This window comes from Apium graveolens, unplaced genomic scaffold (assembly GCF_009905375.1).
Source record: "Apium graveolens cultivar Ventura unplaced genomic scaffold, ASM990537v1 ctg6510, whole genome shotgun sequence".
NCBI classification, from domain to species: domain Eukaryota; kingdom Viridiplantae; phylum Streptophyta; class Magnoliopsida; order Apiales; family Apiaceae; genus Apium; species Apium graveolens.
The window spans coordinates 2,438-25,991 of record NW_027419549.1 but is presented as its reverse complement, the minus strand read 5'-3'; the positions used below and the strand labels follow the sequence as shown (position 1 = coordinate 25,991).

Genomic DNA, 23,554 nt, shown 5'->3' with positions numbered 1-23,554 from the left:
TACTGAGTCATTTTCTTTCAGGCTAACGCTCGGATCAGCGGCTGCTCTACCATCCTTCATAATTACCGCATAAGGGAGGATAAGAATAAGACAGCGGTGAAGGAGTTGGCTAGTGAGAAGGAAATATTTGCCAAGTACCGGGAGGTGAAGGAGAAGGAATCTCGGGAGCACAAGCAGGCTGTTGCTGAAGCGGTGAAAGCTCGGGAGGCTACTGAGCAGATGGTTGGATCCCTCCGGGCGGAGGTGGAGAACTTAAAGAAGGAGCTTGCTTCTAGGCCCCGGGACAGAGGAGGTCCTTCAGTCCTTTCGGGGTACTCCAACCTATTACGAGGAGCTCAACAACAAGATCTTTGAGAAGGTCAATATTTGTTGGGACATTGCTTCTGCTTATTTGCATGAGAATCCGGACGGTGATATGGACGGGTTCATAGAGTTGTACCTCATAGAAGAGCTCCGTCGTGAGGAGGCCAAAACTGCCGGAGAGGGCACCTCCGGGACGCAGCCGCCTCCGCCTCCCGAAGAGGTCCCTGGGAAGACTTATCCTCTTCCCGAGAACTGAAGAATGAAGATCCAGGCTTCGTGCTTTGTAATTTGTTTTCTTAGTTTGTTATCGTTGCAGACTTAGCCCTTGTGGCTTTTAAACTTGTTATTTGAATTTCGTGTGACTCTGGTTTGGATTTGGTCCGGGGCTTGGTTTGCCCTGGGCAAGCATGTAAATATATTTCCCTTTCTGTATCTGTATTTTGCTATCATTCGCTGAAATTTTTCTAAGTACACTTGGTTGTGTGTCGTCCCCGGGTTGGGCTGAGAACTTTTAATAAAATTTTAACTGGGTAAATTTTTTCTAAGTACACGTGGATTGTGTAATGGTCCCCGGGGCGAGGTTTAAAATTTTAACTGAATAAAATTTAATGAGGAGGTAAGGAACATAGGGGGAGGTGAAGGCCCTAGTTCAAGCTCACACCTACTTGCATAGATGTTCAACAGGAAAAGCAACATTCATCATCTCATTTCAACTCTGATAAAGCTTATCAATCAGACAAAATCATCCATTGACACAGGTACAGATGCAGAAATAAAGTCCTTACTCCCTTCAAATTTGAGTCACTGCAACTCTACAGGGATCAACATTTGAAGCAAACTCAATATATGGATGACATTAAAGGACAAATTATTGGAGTTAAGGACAATGTCAAGAAGATAGTGGAAGATCAAATTCCTGCATCCACTATGAGAGAAATTTTGTTGAAACTTAGGAAGGAGGCTGACCTCTCTAGAAAAGTTGAGGCCTTGTCTGAAAGGATGACTACAATGGAAAATTCAATGGCCAAGATACTTCAAAATCAAGAAACTCAAATTACAATGTAAATTTTATTCTTTTAACAATACGTTTTACATAAGAATTTGGATTTCTAAACTATTTGTTTATTACATAAGAATTTGTTTGAATTTACACATCAATCTTCCTGTTACTTTTTGTGTTTTTACAGAAGCCAGAAGGTATCCCAGAGACATGACATCATAAATTACAAAACCTGATGCATTTACTCAAATTATACAATCACAGTCATCTCCGTTGCCAAAACAATGCCATGAGAACTTCAACTGTGAAAATGAACATTAACAACATGCAACTAAGCAATATATAAGTTCTTCTTGATGACCTTCGGTACTCTCCAAAAAGTATAATCCCCCAAAATGTGCATACAAGTGGAAAAGCCTGTCATGAGTTACATTTATTAGTTGAAACATATTGACTAATTATTCATAATACTTCCAATGTCCGAACTTCAAAATTACGCGCAAAAATTCAGGGAAATATCTACATCCGTGACAGTACTTGGAAGATGCAAAGTTAGCAAATTTACCTGGACGGCATCTGCTGTTGCATATCCAGCAGCTTGGCCTCCCATAAATTAGAGACCGTTTCCAAAGCCACATAGAAGTCCAGCCAGTGACGCCCAACCTCTTTCGTCCCAATCTGAGAGATAAGCCTTGAATGATGATTGAGGCAAGTTCAAAACAGGTCGGTACATGAAGTTGATATTCAGAATGATGGCTATCACAAAACAAAAGGTTGAGAACCAGAAAAATGCTGTGTACGCACTCAAGTGAGGAACACCTTCTCTCAGAGTGTCCCATTGGTCATTTGTTGCTAGGTTGAATGCTGGAGAAAAGAGAGAAAGGCAAAGTCCTGAAAGGAAAGTTATGCCCAAACCAATATAGGTGCTCCTCCCAAATACCTAAAAACAGTGTCACCACAAGTCAGTGACAGGCAAAAACATTTCTGTATGGGGATACCAAAAAAATAATTTTATAGCAAACTGTGGTTGATATGTAGTGCAATCTACAATGGAAAAAACATAATTTGAATTAAGAGACGAATTATAATAAGTTCTGTAAATATAGAACAACATAGTGCATAATATTAGATAACCGAACATACAACAGATAAGAGCTGTAGTTTTGTGGGAGTACTAGACCAAAATAAACCAAATAATTTCTTGTTTTTTCAAATGAATGTATATTATGTGGGGGAAGTGGGAACCAATAGCAAATTGAACCAAATTGGTTCCATTATTTCCAAAAATTATAATTAGTTACTCAGTAGACCAGAATGAAATGATGGGGGAACGGGCACCCGCTGCCCCCCTCCAGACATCGACATCTTCGTGACAATGCGAGTAACCAGCTACAAGATTACTCAAATGAAAAAGATCATATGATCTTATACATATGGAGATGTATGACGTGCTACCAACTTTCAAGATAAATGTGAAAAATTCAACAAATCGACAATTTTCTATACGGGGAAGGTTTTAAGCACAAAAGTTTTACCAACCAGGTCAAGCGGCACATTGCTGAAATAATTGGATCATGCTACAGCAGTTTAAAGGACCGCATCAAGAAATGCCTTAAATCAAGAAAAAGTTTTCATAAAACGAAGTTGTGAGTTTGCGGGAAAAATAGGAGACTAAAATCTGGCACAAATCAAATACATTTTGATGCAGAAATGCGCCTGGACCTCGGATTAGAAGATACAAGTTATCTAGGAAATGACTAATAAAAAATGAAGCTTAAACAAACCTTAATTGCTCTCCTATTTTCAATTTCTAAAAGAAAGTCGACAGTTCCAATTTTTGCTTTCTCTGTCATGCCAAAAACATTCTCTATATCTCTTCCAACTGTTATTGGACAAGTTTCTTCAAAAAGGGGAACTTGTAAGTCCCTGTAAAAATGTTCAATATTTTGATACGAACTAGAAAATAACGAACAAAAAAAAACAGCAATACAAGATCAAAATACATTACATACTTACGGTCACTAGAGAGCTTTGAACATATCTTCATATTCAACAGCCGGCAGAACCCTTTAATCGCATATTCCTTTCTCAATCTGTAGCTTAGCACAAAATTTATCTGTATCAACAGCTAATAACTTGGCATTTGATCCACGATAAGCACCATTAACAATCTTTAAGAGGCCGCCAATTTGGGGAATAACTGTCTGAAGCTCCTCTTGATCCACTCTAAGGACATGCTTAGTGTCAATCATTTCAATTTCTCCCACATACTTATGAATCACTTTACGAACAACGCCTTTTTGCTTATAATAACCTAGAGTTTTACTCATTACCTTAACAACAATCCCCTCCCATAACCAGTAATCCTTCCTGTTTCTATGCTCTTTGGCCATCTCTTGCTCCCTCATCAACTCATCCAAAGCCGATGTTTTCTTAGTAGCATCTTTCTTACGTTTCTTCTTCTTACTCCCCCCAGTTTCCCCTCATCAAAAATATTAGAAAATGGAAAGTTTGAGGCATATTTTATATATGTTCTTGATATGATTTCCGGAAACTAACACTTGGAGGTTGTTCCTTGACATGAGGACTTAAACTTTCATATTTAGATCTAAGATCTTTTCTTAGTGGAATCCATGAATATATTGAGACAAAGTTGCTTGTTTGAAATGAGTTATGGGGATTTTGTCCCATATTGGTATTGTAAAAGAAAGATATTGAGTTTATATAGCATTTTGTGTTAGTGTTGTTTACAACTACTAGCATAAGTGGAATGCTTGTGTGGCCTAGTGCTAATGAGAACTCTTATATTTTTCTTTTCTATTACAAGTTTAATTATTTATATTGATTATTTAATTATTAATATAAAATATATTGAGTAAGGATTATTTTAATCATACTCTGAATATATATATTTTATAATATTAATATTAAGTAATCTGGATATAATATAAATAATAAGGAAAACCCATTTTTTTTTACTTTTTCTGTTTTGTTACTCGGTGTACCACATCGAGTAAAATAGAAGAAGAGTAACTTGAGATGCCTATATATTGAGAGGTACACTTGAGATAAAAATGACACAAGTCTCGGTGCCTACCTCGCAAACATATATGAGTTGCATAGGTTTTTTGGGCAAACTGAGGTGCGAGTCGCTGTTGATCATTGTTGGTTCTGTGGCCAGATTGATCTGTTTCTGTTTTATCCTGGAAGCGATATTGCTGCATTCCATCACAGCTTAAGTGGGGGGCAATAATCTCTTCAAGAACAGTCAAGTCCTCTTGAAGGGTTTGGCGACTCAGCTGTTGTGTTCTTCTTCTTATCAGAATCTGGAAAGCGATAAGAGATAAGTTTTCTTTACTTTCTTTGTCAATTACAGTCTTTATAATTTGTTATTGCCTTCGTGTTTTATTTCGTTAGTTGGTTATTTGCCATGTTCTTGTTATTATATATATAACTGCCCATTGTTGTTGTGTAGTTAGAATTATACCCAACAAAAAATCAGTCTCAAACGCTCCCCTTTTTCCTTGTTACCAATACTCTTGGTCACCGCCCCAGGCTTAATCTTAATCTTGCCACCATCACTTTCACATCTCTTAAACAACTTAGCCTCATTCGTCAACGTTGTTGTTGTCATATTCTGTTGCGCACGCTCAATCTGCCTCATAATCTCCCTATCCTGCTTCTCATCATCCACCAAATCAGCCCTAACCCTCTTCCTCTTGTCCCTAAACAACCTCTCTGAATCGCTATTAACATACCTAATAAACCACCCCTTGAACGTCTCCTCCACCTTACACTTCCCCGTCTTGCCCAAATACTTAACAAACCCAGTCAACGTCACCCACTGCGTAGAATTCATATGAAGATGATGCCTATCAGCAATATACTCATTATAAACAGACGTAGCCGCAACACGACTAAACCCATGACTCCTCTTGATATGCTCCAAAAACGTAAATTCAAACTCCTGCGAATAACATTCAACAACAAAATTAGGGTTCTGACCAAACACATGCATCTGACGTTAATGACCTTTACTCATACAGTGACATTTAAATCCATTCCCATCTCGACATTGTTTCTCACACATCTGACAACACCATTGTAGTTTTTCAAGCCCTCTTGCTTTCATTCGATTTGCTATTGCCTTTGGGCTTAAAAAATCATTCTTTCCCATCCCGCCGATTCAGACAATAACAGCGCACAATTCAATTCAAATAATAACGAGTATGTTTATCAATTAAACCATAGAATATAAACAATACAATAATCAGTTCGAGACTTACAAAAGTGTCGATGTCAATTCAGCTTCAAGCCTCTGTGCCAATATAGGTATTTATATTATCGGATAATGTACAAATCAGACTCCGATTGAAAATCGGATCAAGTCCAATATATTATACTAACCTTGTTTATAATAAAAATATACAAACTTAATAAAATATTAATAATTAAATCGGTCAAATAATTTTTACCTATTAATAAATGATTATTTTCGAAAAATTAAATAATTTTTAAAACACTCTATAAATAAGTTTTATCTTTTAATAAATGATTATTTTTTATAATTTCTATTCATGTTACTAATTAGTTATTTATAGTCAAACTATGATTATTTTGACTCATATAAATAATAAATATAATTTTTTTGCGAAAAAAAGAAATTATTATTTTTTTTTAAAAAAAATTAGAAAATTACTTTATTTTTATATATAGCAATTCCGTATACCATTACAGGTTTAGCCAATAATAGTCGATCAGTATTTTATATTATAATAGCCAACCATTTAGTTCTCACCCGTTGGAGTGAATCGACGGTTATAAATTTTTTTATATAGAGAATAACTAATATGCCACCCTCAACCTTAGTTATCATTTTACTAGAGCTGTTCACGAATCGAGCCGAGTCGAGTTTTGACATAAACGAGCCGAGTTTTTTTTTTTTTTTTCTGACGAGCCGAGCCGAGCCGAGCCGAGCCGAGCTTTCTTATCGAACAAAAAAACGTGTTCGAGCTCGAGCTCGTTAACTAATGAGCCGGACACGAGTTTCAAATACGAGCCGAGCGGAGTCGAACTCAAGCCTATGAGTGAGCATTTCCCGGTTCAGAACCGAGAAGCGAATCGAACCGATCAAAAATTACGGTTCTAGTTCGGTTGTTCACCAATTCGGGTCCGGTTCGGTTCTTGTTTTTCTAGAAATTTCGGTTCTCGGTTCGGTTCGGTTCTTATAATACTAGAACCGTAAGAACCGAACCGTATATAAATGAATAAATACAAATATATATATAAATATATGTATATATATTACGTATTATGTTTTCTTATTTATAATATTTTGATAAATTTTAAGAAAAATATGAATTTTATTGTATTACTCGTTTCTTTAAATATATTTGGAGTTTCGAATATTTTTATAAATATTTTTGTTCTTATATATTAGAAAATAATCGAATTTAAAATGATCCGCCACTAATAAAAATCTTTTTTTTACTAAATTACCCTCCATAAATAATCAAAACTAGTCAAAATTTAAAAAGTTATAATATAAAATAATATGAAAAATAAATAAATATAAAATAAAATATAAATTCGGTTCTTTCGGTTCGGTTCGACGGTTCCGGTTCGGATCTTACATATAAACGGGTCCGGTTCAATTCTTGAAATATTGTTATTTCGGTTCTCGGTTCTTTCGGTTCGGTCCGGTTCTGACCCGTTGCTCACCGAGGCCATAAATTAAATGAATCGAACTTTTTTGACCCACATTAACTATTTGAAGGCCAGCCCAGATTGAAGCCTAACCCAAAATTATCAAAAAAACCTAACCCTAAATTAGACACACACACAATCGCACCTTTTCCGAAATCACCGTCGCTCCTCCTCCGGCCGATGGTGTCTCCATGGTTTTATACTCGTTTCTCCAACAAGTGTATGTAAATAGGTTGTTTACAATCTGCCATTACTTCTGTTACCGATCCATTCCAATTAGAAACTAAAACAGCTTCGTTCATTTGTTTTTGTAAGTTTTTTTCAATTTCATAATCTTAAAAGTTCCGATCATTTGCATTTTTATTTTCTTATAGTTTGTTCAAATATAGGTACATGATTCATGTTTTATATTTATGTAATTGCTTACACATGTCCATCTACAGTGTAATATAGTTTATTAAACTGAGCAGTTATTAAACTTTAAATTATCTTCAAGTGTTTAGTGAAACTCCTTTAAGTGTTGGCTTGCAGAACGCTATCGGAAAGAAAAGTATTTTTCTAAAAATAGAATTGGGGATCTGTATATTTTGTGCCACATGAAAAGTAAGCCGAAATAGTTCTACGCTATGAAACAATAGAATTATGGCCCTTATTCTCACAATTTGGGGAGAGAAGGCCCAAAATCTCACAAGTTGGATTATATGGCCTTTTCTATCACTCAAAAACGTTAATAAATTTTGCGTTTATATTTATTTACATATGACAGTGCTAGCGTAGTGGTTGTGTGGTACACATCAGTGCTATGTGCGCTTGGTCACCAGTGTTCGATTCCCAAGTGCACCATATTATTTTTTTGAATCAGCACAAACGCAAATAACTGATGCGTGGCCTTCAAATAAACGCATCAAAATCTTGCGTTGAACCATTAACGCAAAATTAAACAGCGTTTTCTGAATTATTTCACAAGCAAATAAAATCAATTATAACTCTTAAACGCAAGTAATAGATGCGTTTTTCGTTTGAATTGGAAACGCAAAAAAACATTGCGTTTTTAAGTGATAGAAAAGGCCATATTTCAGCGCGCGTGAGATTCAGGGCCTTTTCTCCCCAAATTGTGATACTAAGCGCCATTACCCGAAACAATACTAAGTCCAAAAATTACTCTGTACCTCTAAAAAGACTTCAATCATTCAACCCTTGAATATAAAGTGATTCAGGATATAAACTGGATTAGAATAATCATGATCGAGTCTCACCTTTTTACCACAACATTCCGTTGTCACAAACTTACAATTTGTATTCATAGATCTAGGAATATGGTTTGAATAACACAAACTGTACGTTTCACCGATTGCTTGTGTCATTCCTTATTTCAGCATGTGAACTGAAAGCAGGCTGCTTATAACAATGTTATCATTTGCCATGTTATAGGCTCATAGCATGTCTTGTGCTCCAATTATTATTATTTTTTTGTGTTTTTTATGAATGAGTTGTTTATAAAAGATTAATCTATTGTATTAAAAGAGGAGTAGTTAGTTATCTAATGTGTTTTTTATATTCTTGCTTACAAAGGGATCTGATAAACTTGTGACTGCATATTATTATTAACATAATGATGGATTTGTCACTAAGAAAGTAAGTGGAATGATTATGATAGTCTTATTTAATTTGTTGGTTGGCTAACTTCATAAAAATTTGTCTTGTAATTGCAGGAATGAGGTCATTTAGGTTGTTGTGACCTACCAGTCCAGATAAAATGTTGTGCGCCCATACACTACTTGATTGTTTTTTCTAGCTTTTTAACTTTGTTTGATTTCTACTAGGAACTACATTTTTACTTTTACTTTTGGTAAGATTAAAAAATTCTTTTTAATATGGGATTTAGTCTTTCATACTTTTTTGAGTTTCTTTTTTTTATTTAAATATTGTGCCTTTAAATATTTTAGGATTTGAGGAGATTACCCATCCTATTTTAAATCAGATATGACGTGGTCGTTCATTGTGGTTACTTGATTACAAGGAGGGTGTGGAGTAAGATCTACAGCTATTGAAGGTGGGAATTAGGTATATATCTGCTTATATTAATTGTTATTGTGACAAATGATGTTTGTTTGTTTTTCTAGCTTCCAATTGGTTTGTTCTGCTGCACTTTAATGTTAGAGCGTATGATTGGGCTTGTACTGAATTTTGATACCTATTTAATTCCATGGACCAAGGATTAAAAAGTAATTGCAACATATGGTAACTGCCTGTGCGGATGTAATTGTTTTGTACAGTACATTACTGTTTAGGGGTTTTTTAGTTTTTTCATGTAAACTAGCCAAACGAAAATTGTTTATGGTGGTAAGAAAGATTGTGGAAGAGAGAAATTTGGGTCTATAAAAAAGGGGAGAAAAAGGTTTAGGGTCACCATTTGATTTCATTGACGTGTTGCTTACTGAAAAGAAAGAATCTTCTTGATATCTTTCTTATTTCAACTAACAATAAATCAAAAGATGACTAAATTTGTGATGATTGAGCATTTCATATTATTATCAATACATTACGAAATTGTTTCTTTTGGGGGCCATAATTTTTCTTCTATATGCTTTCTATGACTAACAATGCAAAGGGTGAGAAGAAGATAATATGCAGGCCTAGATCAGTTTTGCTGACAAAAGTCATGTGCAACTCACAGGCCAGGAGCTAATATAAAATTTTAAGAAAGCATGAGTTGATGTAACTAATACAAGTGGTAATGATCCTTCATCACACAAGGTATAACAACGTTCCCACCTGGGAAACAAATCTTCTTCAGCTGTTGTACTTTAATTAATATATATTTTTTGTATAATATATCGATCGTTTAACTAATAAATTTTACTCTTGACATCAGCACTGCATTAATTTACAAGAATTAGCCCCAAAACCTGAACTTTAAAAAAAAATAATTGACGTGCACTATGTAGCTGTATAGTGTATTTGTATCTCACGACGGTCTATATTCAATTTATATTTGAATGTGATTTAAAAGGATTTAGCACTTCTTCGATGTTGACTGACCTGGTTGGTTACCTGGAGCTGGAAGTTGCACACCGGCAGGTATGCAATAGATCGGCTTCATTTAACTGTACATTAGGCAGAAGTTGCGGATGATTTTGATCTAATTTGGTAGCTATTATCGATAAAAAACACGCGGGAAAAGCTTGCAATTTTTGGTCAACTGATTGCACTAGATTCAAAAGCTTATGATATTAACAGAAATGTGTACTGTAATAGACCTTAATTTTTTACTTGCTTCCGGTTTTAATATTACCCTTGGTTCAAATTACCTGTTAAATGTGGGAAGTATTGAACCTCCACATAACTTTAGATATTTGGCACAATATACATAGCAGCTTATACTGGACTGGTGAACACGGTTAGTGCCCCAGCTTTCCACTTTTACTAATGATTCAATATCAGATTGTTGTAGCGTATTTAATTTTGTAGGCAGACAAAAGTTTGGTTATTAAAAAACATTGGATAAAGTAGATCATTGTTGAGCTTGTTAATAAATATATGGTAAAACACAATTTGTACAATAATAAATTTTTAATTCAGTTCCTATTTAGTACTATCCTTCTTTGAAATATGTTTGCTTTAGTAATATTTTGTTTGTGAATTCCTGGAAACAAAATTCTCTCTACGGAAGGAGTCGGTAACCGGTGACTTCTTTCAAGGCATGGTGACATCTTAATTGCTTGTGCTCTTTTTTTACGCAAGTTGCTTCATAGTTAGTAGATTCATTTTCTTTAGTAATATCCCGAAAAAAATGGTTCATCTACCTTTATATATTAGAAGGCAACCAAGGTTAAAAAGGGATAAATAATTGTACGTGAAATGACTGATGTATCCCTACTTCACTAATAATAACAGATGCCACAACCAAATACATGTATCTGTATGTAGAAGCTGTACGTACATCACATAATTAGGTCCTCCACTGCTTTCTTAAAGATCTTACTTAAATCATATTCTTATTCTAATGTGTGGCCCTAATTATGTTTAGTGCGATTGATTGTTGAGAAAGTGAGGGAACCAATCCCCCTTCCCGTTCCTTCTATTCTTTTGTAGAAAACACCAGTTTGTTGACTTTCTCTTATGTTTATATTTCTGTCAAGATGTTACTAGAGTTTCTCTTATAATTACTTGGAAATATGGTTGCAATGAAGGCATTCACTTTTTTTGGTTAAAGAAATTTATCTACACATTCTATATAAAATACTATTTCATTACATTTATTGTTCGCAATAAAAGATCTAAGCATATGTTTTAATCTTGTTCCATGATTTTTTTTCCAAAGACCAAATTCATTGTGTAGTATTTTGTTGTAGTACATAACTTGTTATGTTCTTGTAATTAATTTTCTGCTATTTTTAATTTTGAATTCATTGTTTTTAGGACTAGAAAAATCTTACACTTAACTTTACAGTGACCAAAGAACAAACAAACGTGAAAGGAAAAAGATGTACATCCAGGCTCTCATGGATGAGTACGTGGATACGTTGAGTTGAGCTGAACTGAGGTAATCTACTTATACTTTCATATATTACAAGACAACAAATGTTGCAAAATACTACGAAAGAAAAGTATTTTGTAGACAACCGGGGTACTTCTAAAATTGTGGATCTCGAGTAGCTCGATAATTATTATTTCTCGTAGCATAAGGTACTTTAGAGCAATATACTTTTTTGCTGCTTCTTTTGCACAAATTATACACACACACACACACAGAGATATATATGTGTGTGTGTGTGTATGCTGCTGTTTTGAAACAGAATTTGCACATATTCTAGCTTGATTTAGAATCTGCACTTCTAATACTGTTGCATTTGCCCAGAATCTGACTATTTTTTTCTGTTGCCATACTTATAATTGTTTCTTCCCAGAATCTGCATATTTCTTTTTAAAATCCGTTATTTAAAATAAGAAACAACTACATTTAATCAAAATTTGGTTAATTTACTGCTACTTCTGCATATTTTTCTGCTATTTTAAACCAAAATCTGTTACATCATGTTTGTGTAAAATCATTAAAGATGTGGATTGCATAACCAAAAAATTGCAGATAAACAATGGTGTCAAAGTTAGAAAGACTAGAACTAATATATCCTAATTAGTGCAATATCCCAGAAATGTACTTTGTCAATAATTTCCATTTTCTTTCCAATATTTTAGAATTGTGTTTCCCAGGCTCTCTTCTGAAGATATTTTTCCTAGTGTTCATTTGCATTATGTATAAATTCAGTTACCTCCTTTCTTGGTTTGGTCAAGATAATAATCTTTCTTTTAAGCAATTATGGGGGGACGGAAATTTTGGAAAGCTTTTGACCCACAAATTAAGAGTTTTTCCAAATATTTCTTTCATCATCTGATTAGATTAGTATATGAAAAGTGTACGCAGTTAGCCTGGATAAATCCTTGTAATGACATAATTTATTCATTTAATAAGTTCTCTTGTCTCTTACCTAGGTGTGACTTTAACATTATTCCCAATATAAATGTTGCTCTCATAATATATGACTGAAAGCTTTTGTTTTAAACAAGTTTCTGGGAGATGGATGTATTATAAGGAGTACATACTAACTTTGTTTGGGAGATACAACACTCTTAGAATTTAGTCAAAATGATTAACAAAAAAGGAGTATCATATTGGTCAAGGCATATATACAAAGATGTCGCAACTATAGGATCCTCTGGAAAGCTCGTTTTTATTATTCTTTTTAATTGAATTCGAGAATTATAAATCATTTGAAAGGTTGAGGCATTTGTCAGCGTAGCGAGTCGAAGCCTTCCATTTATTTGCTTCCCCCCTTTTCCCCCACCCTACTCTTTCATTTCTGCTAAAGCTTCCCCAGTTTATTGGATTAATTGATTGGATACCTTATGGGATTAATTGATTGGATACCTGAGAACTATAATCTTTCCTCAAAACAGCTTCTGCGATGATAGATAATAGTCAGGTTTGTATCTATGCCCCCGACATCCAATTTTAGACTTTGAACTTATGCTCGTCATGAAATTTGACTATAATAATTTCTCTATGAGTTTAAGTTGTTTAAAACATCATATTAGTTTGAAATTATATTTTGTACATTTGTTTAATTTTTATTAATAAATTATATACATTTTAGATATACAGACCACCTGCGTCACATGTATTTCCCTGTGGTTTTAAAAAAAGTTACCACACCACTTTAGCTAATAAGGTTTGTGCATGATCCATCATAATTTGTATATGAACATTCAAACTTGGTATGATTTCATTTTTTTTAAATTTCTTTTTCTCAATCCAAATTTCAGCTATCTTTTTCACCTTTGCTTTTGCAGAGTGCTTATAAATATTTAAGTATTTAAAGATATTTGATGTTATGAGTTACGCCCGTACTTTGTATGAGTTAACATAAAGGTCCGTGCCTTGCACGGAATTTTAAGGCACGGGCTTCTACGCTAATTAATATATTTATCGAAAAAACTCAAAATACAACTAATTTATGTATTAGAAATTGGTAAGTAGCAGTTGCGAAGAAATACATTACACAGTCACCCCCTCCCTCGTTACTCATCTGCCTTCCGCCTCCGCTTCCGCCTCACAAAGTACTCACAAAATTAAATTAGTCTGTTTCTTGTTTTGTGATTCGTTTAAAACTTGGGTATGTGATTGTAATTTGATTCAAACATGGGTATGTGATATTCTCTGTAAATCGCTGGATCCGATTCTGTTGGTTGGTATGTGATGTGATGTCTGTTTTAGATATATGTATATGCAATTGTAAATATTATTGATGAACTGAATAGATTAATATTAAAATTAGATTAATGGACTTGCTATTGATTGATTGATTTAATTGTTTAGAGTGTTTTTAGTTCAACCTTTACAATAACATCTTTTAATATGGACTTGTTCAATTCTGAAACATGTCAAAAATTGTTTCAGCACAAGGTAATTTGAACTTGATTTTACTATGGAAATTCTCCACATAGTATTTGTATCAGTTATCAGTATATTATGTCAGATAGTTGCTCTGAGGTTTGTCTCTTTCTTATTTATATTGATATTCTCATTATTTTCTTACTACCAGAATGAATTATGCGCACACGAAATAAAGGGACAAAACACCTTTAAAATGTTTGAGTTTGTTACTATTGGTTCTCAAGGACACCTCACACAGTTGAAGCTGTTGCAGCTATTTTGGATATTCTATTGGAAGGGAATCTTTGTCATTGTAGCTGATAATGATTTGACAGAGGATAGGTGGCTACTATGGCTTTAACTTTTCTATAATTGATGCTAAGTGATTTTTGAAATGTTTTGATGCTTGTAATTAGCCACTTGCAGTAAATCTAGCCTGATCATGGTTGGGACAATTCATAACTGAAGTAAAAGTATAAAATCCATCCTGATTAGGATTTAAAATGTAAGTTCTGTTGTTCATTTTATTCAACCAGTCGGTGACTCGAACCAAGCAACCCGACTAGTCGACTGGTAGACCGTACAGTCTACAAGGTGACTGAAATATTGACATGCACCTAGTCAAATACTCTAGTCGGCCTTCCTTGACTGCCTACTAGACTAGTTGCCGACTGGTGGAGCGGCATGACAAGTCTCAGTATAGACTTAGAGGTATTCTCATGAATCCAACCTATGGATAAAGATGTAAATTGTTTACTTGTTTCCGTCTTCTTTTTATCTCTCTTAATGAATGTATTAACCCCTGGTTCCTCAAAGTAACATACCTTCCTCATGATTTATTTTCTTTATCCATGGAGAGATAAGGAAGGAAACATTAATGGTTAGACTCCCCAAAATTATCTCCAACTTCTACTTTTCTTTGTTACATAACATAGCCCTCAGACAGGTTATTGGGGATCTTCATAAATGTTACTTTGTACCTTCATTTGAACATTTGTCTCATGACAGGGATAACTTTCATGTGTTACAATTTGTTTTAGACTTCACTTTTTAGTAAAAAAATTGTGATTCTTTTAAAGGAATATTATGATGTTCTATATTGTTTTCCAGCATTCAAAGACGGGAAACCTATTGGTGATCGGGTAACTGATCTATCATCATTACAGAAATAACTCATAAAGACTATGATACAGTTTCCAATTTGTGTAATGACATATTCAGCTTTGTCGTTTTGAAATGCAGGCCAATTCGATATGGTTGTACATAGTACCTTGGGGAATGAGAAGTCTTCTGAATTATGTGAAGACAAGATATGGGAATCCCTTAGTCATAATAACTGAAAATGGTAAAACTGGTTACTCAATAACACTCTGCAGAACAAGATTTTTTTTGGAAAAAAAAAAGCCAATCTGACTTTATTTTTATTCCTCTTTTCTAAATGTTCATGCTAGGTATGGATGATGCAAATAACTCATCTATTTCCATTAAGGATGCGCTGAAGGATGAGAAAAGGATCAAATACCATAACGATTACTTGACAAACGTGCTTGCAGCTATCACGTAAGCCAATTCACTGCTTAGTAGACATGTTAAATCTGCTAATGTCATTAGTTAATGAAGATACTTAAAAAATCTGACCAAGCCTTGTAATTTACAGGGAAGATGGATGTAACGTGAAAGGATACTTTGCTTGGTCTCTCTTGGATAACTTTGAATGGGCATCTGGATTCAGTTCAAGGTTTGGTCTGTATTATGTTGATTACCATGACAAGCTCAGAAGATATGCGAAGGACTCAGCTTACTGGTTTAAGAGATTCTTGGCTCCAAATTAGTTTAACTAAGCTTAAAGCATTTGTAAAATCAAACATTAAAGATTCTAAAAATATCTTACATTATTTACTGATAAAATGAACTTACATTATTGCTCTGCGAAATGTTGACTTTTTAGGCTAGATCCTCGTCTCAGGTTTTGGTTTCCCATCTATCGACCAAGTGTAAGATTTCAATGTTTCTAATTTATATATATAAATCCATATGGATGATAATGTTATACTATCCTCAAGGTCATCATGGAGTTGATAAAGATGGACAACCAGTTTATATTGAAAGTTTGGGTAAAGTTGATGCTAACAAGATCATGCAAGCCACTACACTAGACCGCTATGTTAAGTATCATGTTCAAGAATTTGAGAGGAACTTTAATGATAAATTTCCAGCCTGCTCAATTGCTGCAAAGAAACATATTGATCAAAGCACAACCATTCTTGATGTACAAGGGGTGGTAAACCATTCTTGATGTACAAGGGGTGGTATGTGGATATTCTCATAATACGTAGGGTTGCTGAAATTTTGATGGCGCATAGTTGGGATAGTTGTTATCTTTTACTTTAAATGCATTTCAGTCTCCAAATTTCTGTTGCTTGTTTTATAGCACACCAATGGATTTTGTTGAGTCGTCTTACCTTTGTAATATTTAGCATTTTATCGCGTTTCACGTTGCTTCTTTTCTTATTCCATCTGAAAAGAAGACATGGCTTAATATTGAGAGGTACTGTGCTGTAAAATTGAAATGAGTTACCTACGTGGTTGAATGGCAGGGACTGAAAAGTTTTAATAAAGCGGCCAGGGACCTTTTCCAACGTATTCAGAGTATTGATGGTAATAATCACCCCGAGGTAATAACTTCTCTGTAGTTACACTAATTTCTTAGTCTTTCCTAATTTGTGCCTGAAGTTTTTAACTCCTTATTACTTGATTTACTGTAGACCTTGTGCCGCATGTACATCATTAATGCTGGCTCTGGATTCAGGCTACTGTGGAACACAGTCAAATCATTCCTTGACCCAAAAACTACTGCCAAGATCAATGTATGTTTGTATCCATGATAACAATGATTCTGATAGTAGTGAAGTCAACCTGCTAAACAAGGTAATGGCTTTGTATACCAGGTCCTTGGAAATAAGTACCAAAGCAAGTTGCTGGAGATAATTGATGCTAGGTAAACTTCAAAATATAAAATACGTGTAACATTCCTTTCTGAATGTCGTTCAGGAAAAGAGCTGTTAGGTTTTATGAAATAATTTTATGTAAATCCTTTCAAAATGGGCATGCATTCTCCACTTGAGCATCTCTTAGGCACCTAAAGCTAATCTCTTCTTTCTCTAGTGAGCTCCCAGAGTTTTTAGGAGGTACTTGTGATTGCGCAAAGAAAGGTGGCTGTATGCAATCGGATAAGGGGCCATGGAATGATCCTGAGATCATGAAGGTTGTATTCTGTCTTCTTTCAGTTTTCAAATTTTAATATCTGGGAAATGGGGATTCATTATTTTATTATTTAATACTCTGTACTTTGTTTCTTACAAATATTACTTGCAACTTGGACAAACTCCGTGCAAGCTGACAAGTTTGCCCTTTCCCAAGGTATATACATTATCTTACCTTGCTATATTCAGATAAGTATTCCTAATGATTTTTTTGTTTTTGTTTTGCTTTAGCTCTTTTTAATGTTATTCATAATCATTAATTTGAGTGTCAGGGCATTCTGGTATCAACTTGAATTATGACATTCAATATTTTTTTTGTTACATCTGATAGCTCAACACTTTTACCCGATCCATAATCCATGCAAGCCAAGTGATGGACTAAGCAGCCAGATTTTCAATGGGATGATGACCCTTTTGATGGGCATTGCGGCTATAGTCCAACTGACTAGAAATGTTTACCGAAGGCTTACTGCTGCCACTCTCTACTCCAGCTCTATGCCTGGTGCTGATGATTCTGTTAGAGGTCAGGCACATCCCTACAATATGCCTTCAGTAACTGTATCTCACAATGACTACTTAATGAAGATGAAGCGTATAAGCAATCTTGAGGAAACAGTCATCATTCTCAGCCAGAAACCGGCAACAATGCCGAATGCAGCTTTCTCTCGTGTCCATGATCTAGAACAAGAGATTTCAGCTACCAAAAAGGTATAGGTTTAGTTGTTTTTTTCAAAAAAATTATTAATTGATGATTAGATCAAAGAAACAACAAAATCTTGAATGGTGTTCATATATGTTGCTGCACCTATGTCTAATCATGGTATCTGTTCAGGATCTTGATGATGCCCTTGTGCAACAAGCACACCTCATAGCCTTCATGGAGAAGAAGAAGAAAAAGAAGTTTATTTTCTAGAGTGCAAAGTTGAATGTATTAGTGGAGGTATATACTGTGCTAAGCTAGAAGTTGGTAAATATGTCATTATTTTCATTTCAGAATTACCTTGTTAAGTACCCAGTGTAAAGCATTTTGTATTTTTAGAAAGGACTATATCCAATTTCCTCTCATTTCATTTGTATAAAGTATAAACTCTCTGGCATGGTTCTTGGCTGCTAATAACATGTGTTTTGGACACCTCATTTGCGTGTCTGGCATATTCAACATCTTTTCAAAAAAAAATGGTTCACATCTCGATAAATATTTTCCCAAAAATACTTATCTTTGATCAATAAAAAGTTTACCTCGTCCAAAGTGTTCACCAAGTTCTCGTAGCTTTTTAATATTCCTTCCGTCCCATTATACGTTTCCTATTTTGACTTTTGACACTATTCATGTAAAGCGATTGACTATTAATTTATGTTTAATCTATAAAATTAAATATAATCATGAGTGATAACAATCCGTATTTATGAGTACTTTAATATAATGAAATTTTTATATTTAATAGTAATACGAAATTAAAGATATTAACAATCAAAAGTGTGCGGTGATAAACGTGTCCAACACAAATAGAAAACGTTTTTAGGGACGAAGAGAGTAATATATTCTCTAAAAGAGCATTTTGAAATACGCGAGCGGTTACTCAAAAAATCATCTTGATGTATATAATCATCTTTTTGTCCAAATTTACACTTTTCTCAAATATGCCCAAAATCTAAATTTTTGCGGTACATATCTGGAATGGAATTGAACACATCAAGCTCCATGCTTGTTGAGTTGAGAAGAGAAACTATCCTAGTAAGTGCGTCGACCACTTGATTATTTTTTTCACTCTTATGTCTTAATATGAAAGCATATTCTTGTAAAGTGTAATCCATTTTGCATGTCTTTCACCTAAGGTTCCTTGATTGTTGATATGTTTTAGAGTTTCATGATCATAAATTAGTATAAATTTTCTTTAAATGAGGTAGGGATGTCAATGACGAAGGGCTTGGACTATGGCATAGAATTCAACATCGTGTATATAGAGTATCTTTTCTTGCTTCATCGTATACAAAAAATCTATTATTTTATACTCTACTATGATTCTATGAAATTACGAATATCTCAAGATTGATATGTGAAACAGTACTTGTATAATAGAATTCTAAAGTATGCATGGAATGGAACTTTATTTAATTTAAATAATGAAGATCCTCAATAATACATAATAAATATTTGAATTAGATGATGATAACTCTGTTTCTTCCCGGGTCTTCTCCTCTCTCACATATGCTAGAACCCTGTCCACGTGGTTTCTTGAAGAAGAAGAAGAGAGAAGAAGGAGCTTTTCAAAATATGTATAGTGGTGTGTGTATAGGTGTGTAGCAGTTAAATGTTTTTCAACCCCTAAAATCCTCTTTTTGGGGTCTTTTATAGGTCCCGAGATTTAGGGTTTTTGGGGTTTGTACCTCTTCATCCTAACCTTTGATCATTCTTGGTTGGTGAGTGATTGGACGGCTTGGATCGACTGTGGGGCTGGGTGTCCTTCTTCCACCAGTATGTCTTCGGATCTTTACATATGGACGGCTCGGATGCAATTGTTCCATTTTGGGTAACATAAGACAGTTGACATTTTTGTCATGTGCCGTGTGGCCCCGGGGACCACCCCAATTTGGGTCTGGGGTGTCTCTATCTGGGCTTTTGCTTCTTTATTTGGGCTTGATTATTTATGGCATATCATTTGCCTCTCATTCCCTTATGCGGGTTTCCTGGATGGGGGAGTAGTCTTCTTTTTCGGAGCGTGTGTTATGAGCTGCGTGATTCAGAATTTTTTTTTACATTTTCCCTTTGATTTGCGGCCCCTAGCCTCGGGGTGCTGTTGGATGCAAGTCCCCGGGGTTGTGTTTGGGTAGGCCTTTTGGTTTTTGTCACTTGGAAAATTTTTGCATTTTTCTTTTGATTTGTGGCCCCTAACCCCGGGGTGTTGTTGGATACAAGTCCTCGGGGTTGTGTTTGGGTAGGCCTTTTGGTTTTTTGTCATTTGGAAAAATTTTGCATTTTTCCTTTGATTTGTGGCCCCTAACCTCGGGGTGTTGTTGGATACAAGTCCCCGGGGTTGTGTTTAAGTAGGCCTTTTGGTTTTTGTCACTTGGAAATTTTTTGCATTTTTCCTTTGATTTGTGACCCCTAACCCCGGGGTGTTGTTGGATACAAGTCCCCGGGGTTGTGTTTGGGTAGGCCTTTTAGTTTTTGTCACTTGGAAAATTTTTGTATTTTTCCTTTGATTTGTAGCCCCTAACCCCAGGGTGTTGTTGGATACAAGTCCCCGGGATTGTGTTGGGTAGGCCCCATGATTGAGCTGGCAGGTACATATGTGATAGGTGCACAGTATTTTTGCGTTTTCCCCGAAATGTCAAGTGACGGTTGAGCTTCCTGTAGGAATATATGTATACATATATGTATATATACGAAACGTTGCAGTTTCCCCCCCTTTTTCTCCTCAAAAGTCGCGCCTGTTAAATAATTACAGTGATGTAATCATTAACTGCGGTGGTTATTTTCTTGACGCTCAAGATTGTGCCACGTGTCTTCATCCGACGAACACGATCGTGTGGCAGTTGAGTGGGTTACTATCTCATGTGTGCCTATAAATACTCCTGTCGTGCCATTTCTTTTTCCTTTACGCCATTATAAACACCAAACACTCTCTGCAACTTTTCTTCGAGGCAATTTTGGGAGCTTTTCTCTTTGAAGCCGCCTTATTTCTCCTGCTTTCTTGTAAGTTTTCGAACTTTTCTTCATTCTTTTCTTTCTCGTGATTGTTTAATGAATACTTGTAGTCTGAGCCCTTCGAATGCATGCGTTTCGGTCATCCGAATTAGTTTACTTTTGTTGTGTCGAGTTTTGGTGAATCGAACATGCTGTTGTTTATTGTTTAGATTTTTAGGTTTTGTTTGCATAAACGCAATTGATGTTTGTACTGAATCTGGGTTTGTGTTTTGGTGTCTGAATAAGAGGTTTAATTTCTTCAATAAAATGGGTTTGTTCTCTGGCTTTTGTGGTTGTTCATGACTTGTATTGTAGGCGTATATATGTATGTATAGATTGTAGGATATACCTTGGTGTTTTGATTCGAAGGTTAATTATTTCTGAGTGGCTTTCTGTTTTTCTTTTTCTCTTTCTTTTCTTTTACGAAATGGCATACACTCCAGGGTTATATGGTTAGGAGAGGGAGAAGGAAACAATTGGCCAACCTTAAATGTAGACCCGACCGCCCCTACTTTGGATTTCCCGACCAATCTCCAAGTGACTTTTCCCCGGAACCAGAGAACATGCCTCCCCGTCGCCAACCTGTAGTTGAGGAGTTGCCCACTTTCCTTTTAAACCGCGGACAGACTTTGGGTAGAAGAGACGGGTCTTGGGAAGATATAGACCACTATTTTGTTCAGACCCGAGAGAATAGTCCCCCACATGATTACTATTTTAGGGACCTTTCTGCTGTTTATAGGCCCGGGGGAATAGAGCCTTATGATGGGGTCCGTATGGATCAGCTTTTCTATAACGCTCCCGGGATGGGCTATGTTCCAGCTCCCCATCACCCCGACCTTCGGAATATACCTTCCAGCAAATAGATGACTTAGTGAAAGCCGTTTTTTCACTTCGGGGATGATATGGGGTGGAGGTGGCCCGAGCCTCATGAGAGGGTTTATCACCGTCCTGTGGGTGGTTGGGTAGCTATTCCTCTAGAGCATCTTCGTAGCATGAGGCCCAACCTTCACCAATTCATCAGGTCTTTATGCCGTGATGTCTACGGGATACCCTTTATTCAGTTGGCCCCGAATTCTGTTAAGTGGGTTTCTTGGTTCCTTGTCTGTTGTCATGTGAAGAAGTACCTCCCTACCTTCAAGCTTTTTCACTACCTTTTTAAGATTAAGAAATCCACCCTACCTCCCCTTTTTGAGTTCATATTCAACATAGATGGTTGTGGGTTTTCTGCCGATGCCAAAAGTGCACATGTCTTTATGTTGAACTCGCTCCGGGGCTGGCACCAGGAGTTCATCTTCGTCTGGGGTGGGGACCTGGAGTTTATGCCTGTGTATAAAAGTGCTTTGAAAAAATAACAGGTTCCCAGCCGAGTGGCTCGGTGGAGATGCCCTGGCGAAGATGTACGATTTTGTGGTGGCTCTGGGTGCCCAGTGGACCCGGGATACTTTTTTAGATAACCAAACATTATATAATGTTGGATGTAAGTGTTTTACTTTAGAAGTTTTTTCCTTGTTCTTTTTCTTGATGTATGTCTTTGCCCTGACGTATTCTTTCTAAACTGTTGTTCCTTGTGCAGGTCTTTCGCTCCTTAACCCTTTCCATCACGCTATATCGCAACAGTTCAAGGATTTGGCTGGGAGGATCAGGAAGATCGGTGGGTTGTTGTGCAGCTGGACTCGGGTAAGAAGAAGGTGGTGCGGGTAGTGGTTCAGAGGCTCGGGATGTTGGTTCTTCGGGGAACAGCGTGAGGCAGAGTGTTCCAGTGGTTACCACGCCTATTATCCCGGAGCCCGAGGAGATTGAGGTTGTTGGAGCTGGATGAAGAGGAGGTTGGAGCTTTGAACCCTCGCAGGAGGAGGGCTGCGGAAGATGCTGCTGGTGGCTCCGGGACTCCCCAGCGTAGGAGGGTTTCTGCCGCGGGCCCTACTGAGGAGAGGAGAGCCAGAAGCTGGTGGAGGAGGATGCTTGTGAAGAGCAGGTTGGCCCGACGGACTCTGGATGATCGTCGGAACGAGATGTTCGACAACTATGCCATCCCTGCTGACTCGAGTGCTATGCCAAGGAGGATCTGGAACCTTCTTTGATTATCTGTTCGGGATGTTTCGGAGGTAAGAGTGTTCCCTTATCATCTTTTTTCTTCTTCCCTTTGATCAGTACTGAGTCATTTTCTTTCAGGCTAACGCTCGGATCAGCGGCTGCTCTACCATCCTTCATAATTACGCATAAGGGAGGATAAGAATAAGACAGCGGTGAAGGAGTTGGCTAGTGAGAAGGAAATATTTGCCAAGTACCGGGAGGTGAAGGAGAAGGAATCTCGGGAGCACAAAGCAGGCTGTTGCTGAAGCGGTGAAAGCTCGGGAGGCTACTGAGCAGATGGTTGGATCCCTCCGGGCGGAGGTGGAGAACTTAAAGAAGGAGCTTGCTTCTAGGCCCCGGGCAGAGGAGGTCCTTCAGTCCTTTCGGGGTACTCCAACCTATTACGAGGAGCTCAACAACAAGATCTTGAGAAGGTCAATATTTGTTGGGACATTGCTTCTGCTTATTTGCATGAGAATCCGGTACGGTGATATGGACGGGTTCATAGAGTTGTACCTCATAGAAGAGCTCCGTCGTGAGGAGGCCAAAACTGCCGGAGAGGGCACCTCCGGGGACGCAGCCGCCTC

General features: G+C 36.4%; 1 protein-coding gene, 1 long non-coding RNA gene and 2 pseudogenes across 32 annotated transcripts; 2 read left to right on the top strand and 2 right to left on the bottom strand.

Annotated features, from left to right (window-relative positions):
• Positions 1 to 1,371: 1,371 nt before the first annotated feature.
• LOC141703324 (ureide permease 1-like) lies at positions 1,372 to 3,308 on the bottom strand (annotated as a pseudogene).
• Positions 3,309 to 3,324: 16 nt separating this feature from the next.
• LOC141703323 (KIN17-like protein) lies at positions 3,325 to 5,738 on the bottom strand (annotated as a pseudogene).
• A 1,323-nt stretch (positions 5,739 to 7,061) lies between these two features.
• LOC141703317 (uncharacterized) lies at positions 7,062 to 15,091 on the top strand. Of its 26 annotated transcripts, none has more exons than XR_012567478.1 (7): positions 7,063 to 7,319; positions 8,722 to 8,858; positions 8,956 to 9,073; positions 9,687 to 10,206; positions 11,432 to 11,555; positions 14,113 to 14,285; positions 15,054 to 15,091. It is a non-coding gene; the product is annotated as an uncharacterized LOC141703317 (long non-coding RNA). The 26 variants fall into 26 exon arrangements; XR_012567459.1 differs by having other exon boundaries at positions 14,113 to 14,654; XR_012567471.1 differs by lacking the exon at positions 15,054 to 15,091 and having other exon boundaries at positions 8,956 to 9,062; positions 9,687 to 9,766; positions 10,023 to 10,206; positions 14,113 to 14,778.
• On the top strand, positions 15,092 to 18,338 carry LOC141703316 (beta-glucosidase 6-like). Of its 6 annotated transcripts, none has more exons than XR_012567453.1 (7): positions 15,092 to 15,288; positions 15,395 to 15,503; positions 15,601 to 15,681; positions 16,541 to 16,618; positions 16,709 to 16,810; positions 16,892 to 16,941; positions 17,109 to 17,342. XR_012567453.1 is itself a non-coding variant. In XM_074506868.1 (6 exons), exons 2-6 carry the CDS (start codon positions 15,658 to 15,660, stop codon positions 17,139 to 17,141), a joined length of 276 nt encoding a protein of 91 aa, XP_074362969.1. In that variant the 5' UTR covers positions 15,446 to 15,503; positions 15,601 to 15,657; the 3' UTR covers positions 17,142 to 17,342. The 6 variants fall into 6 exon arrangements, 4 of the variants coding, with proteins under 4 accessions (XP_074362966.1, XP_074362969.1, XP_074362967.1 ...); XR_012567452.1 differs by having other exon boundaries at positions 16,007 to 16,618; XM_074506868.1 differs by lacking the exon at positions 15,092 to 15,288 and having other exon boundaries at positions 15,446 to 15,503; positions 17,120 to 17,342.
• Positions 18,339 to 23,554: the final 5,216 nt, after the last annotated feature.

Coding starts and splice junctions, on each gene's coding strand:
- LOC141703316 (XM_074506865.1), top strand. CDS start 15,180: ATGCAGGCCAATTCGATATGGTTGTACATAGTACCTTGGGGAATGAGA. Junction 15,289..15,394: donor AGTCATAATAACTGAAAATG/GTAAAACTGGTT, acceptor TGTTCATGCTAG/GTATGGATGATGCAAATAAC. Junction 15,504..15,600: donor AACGTGCTTGCAGCTATCAC/GTAAGCCAATTC, acceptor TGTAATTTACAG/GGAAGATGGATGTAACGTGA.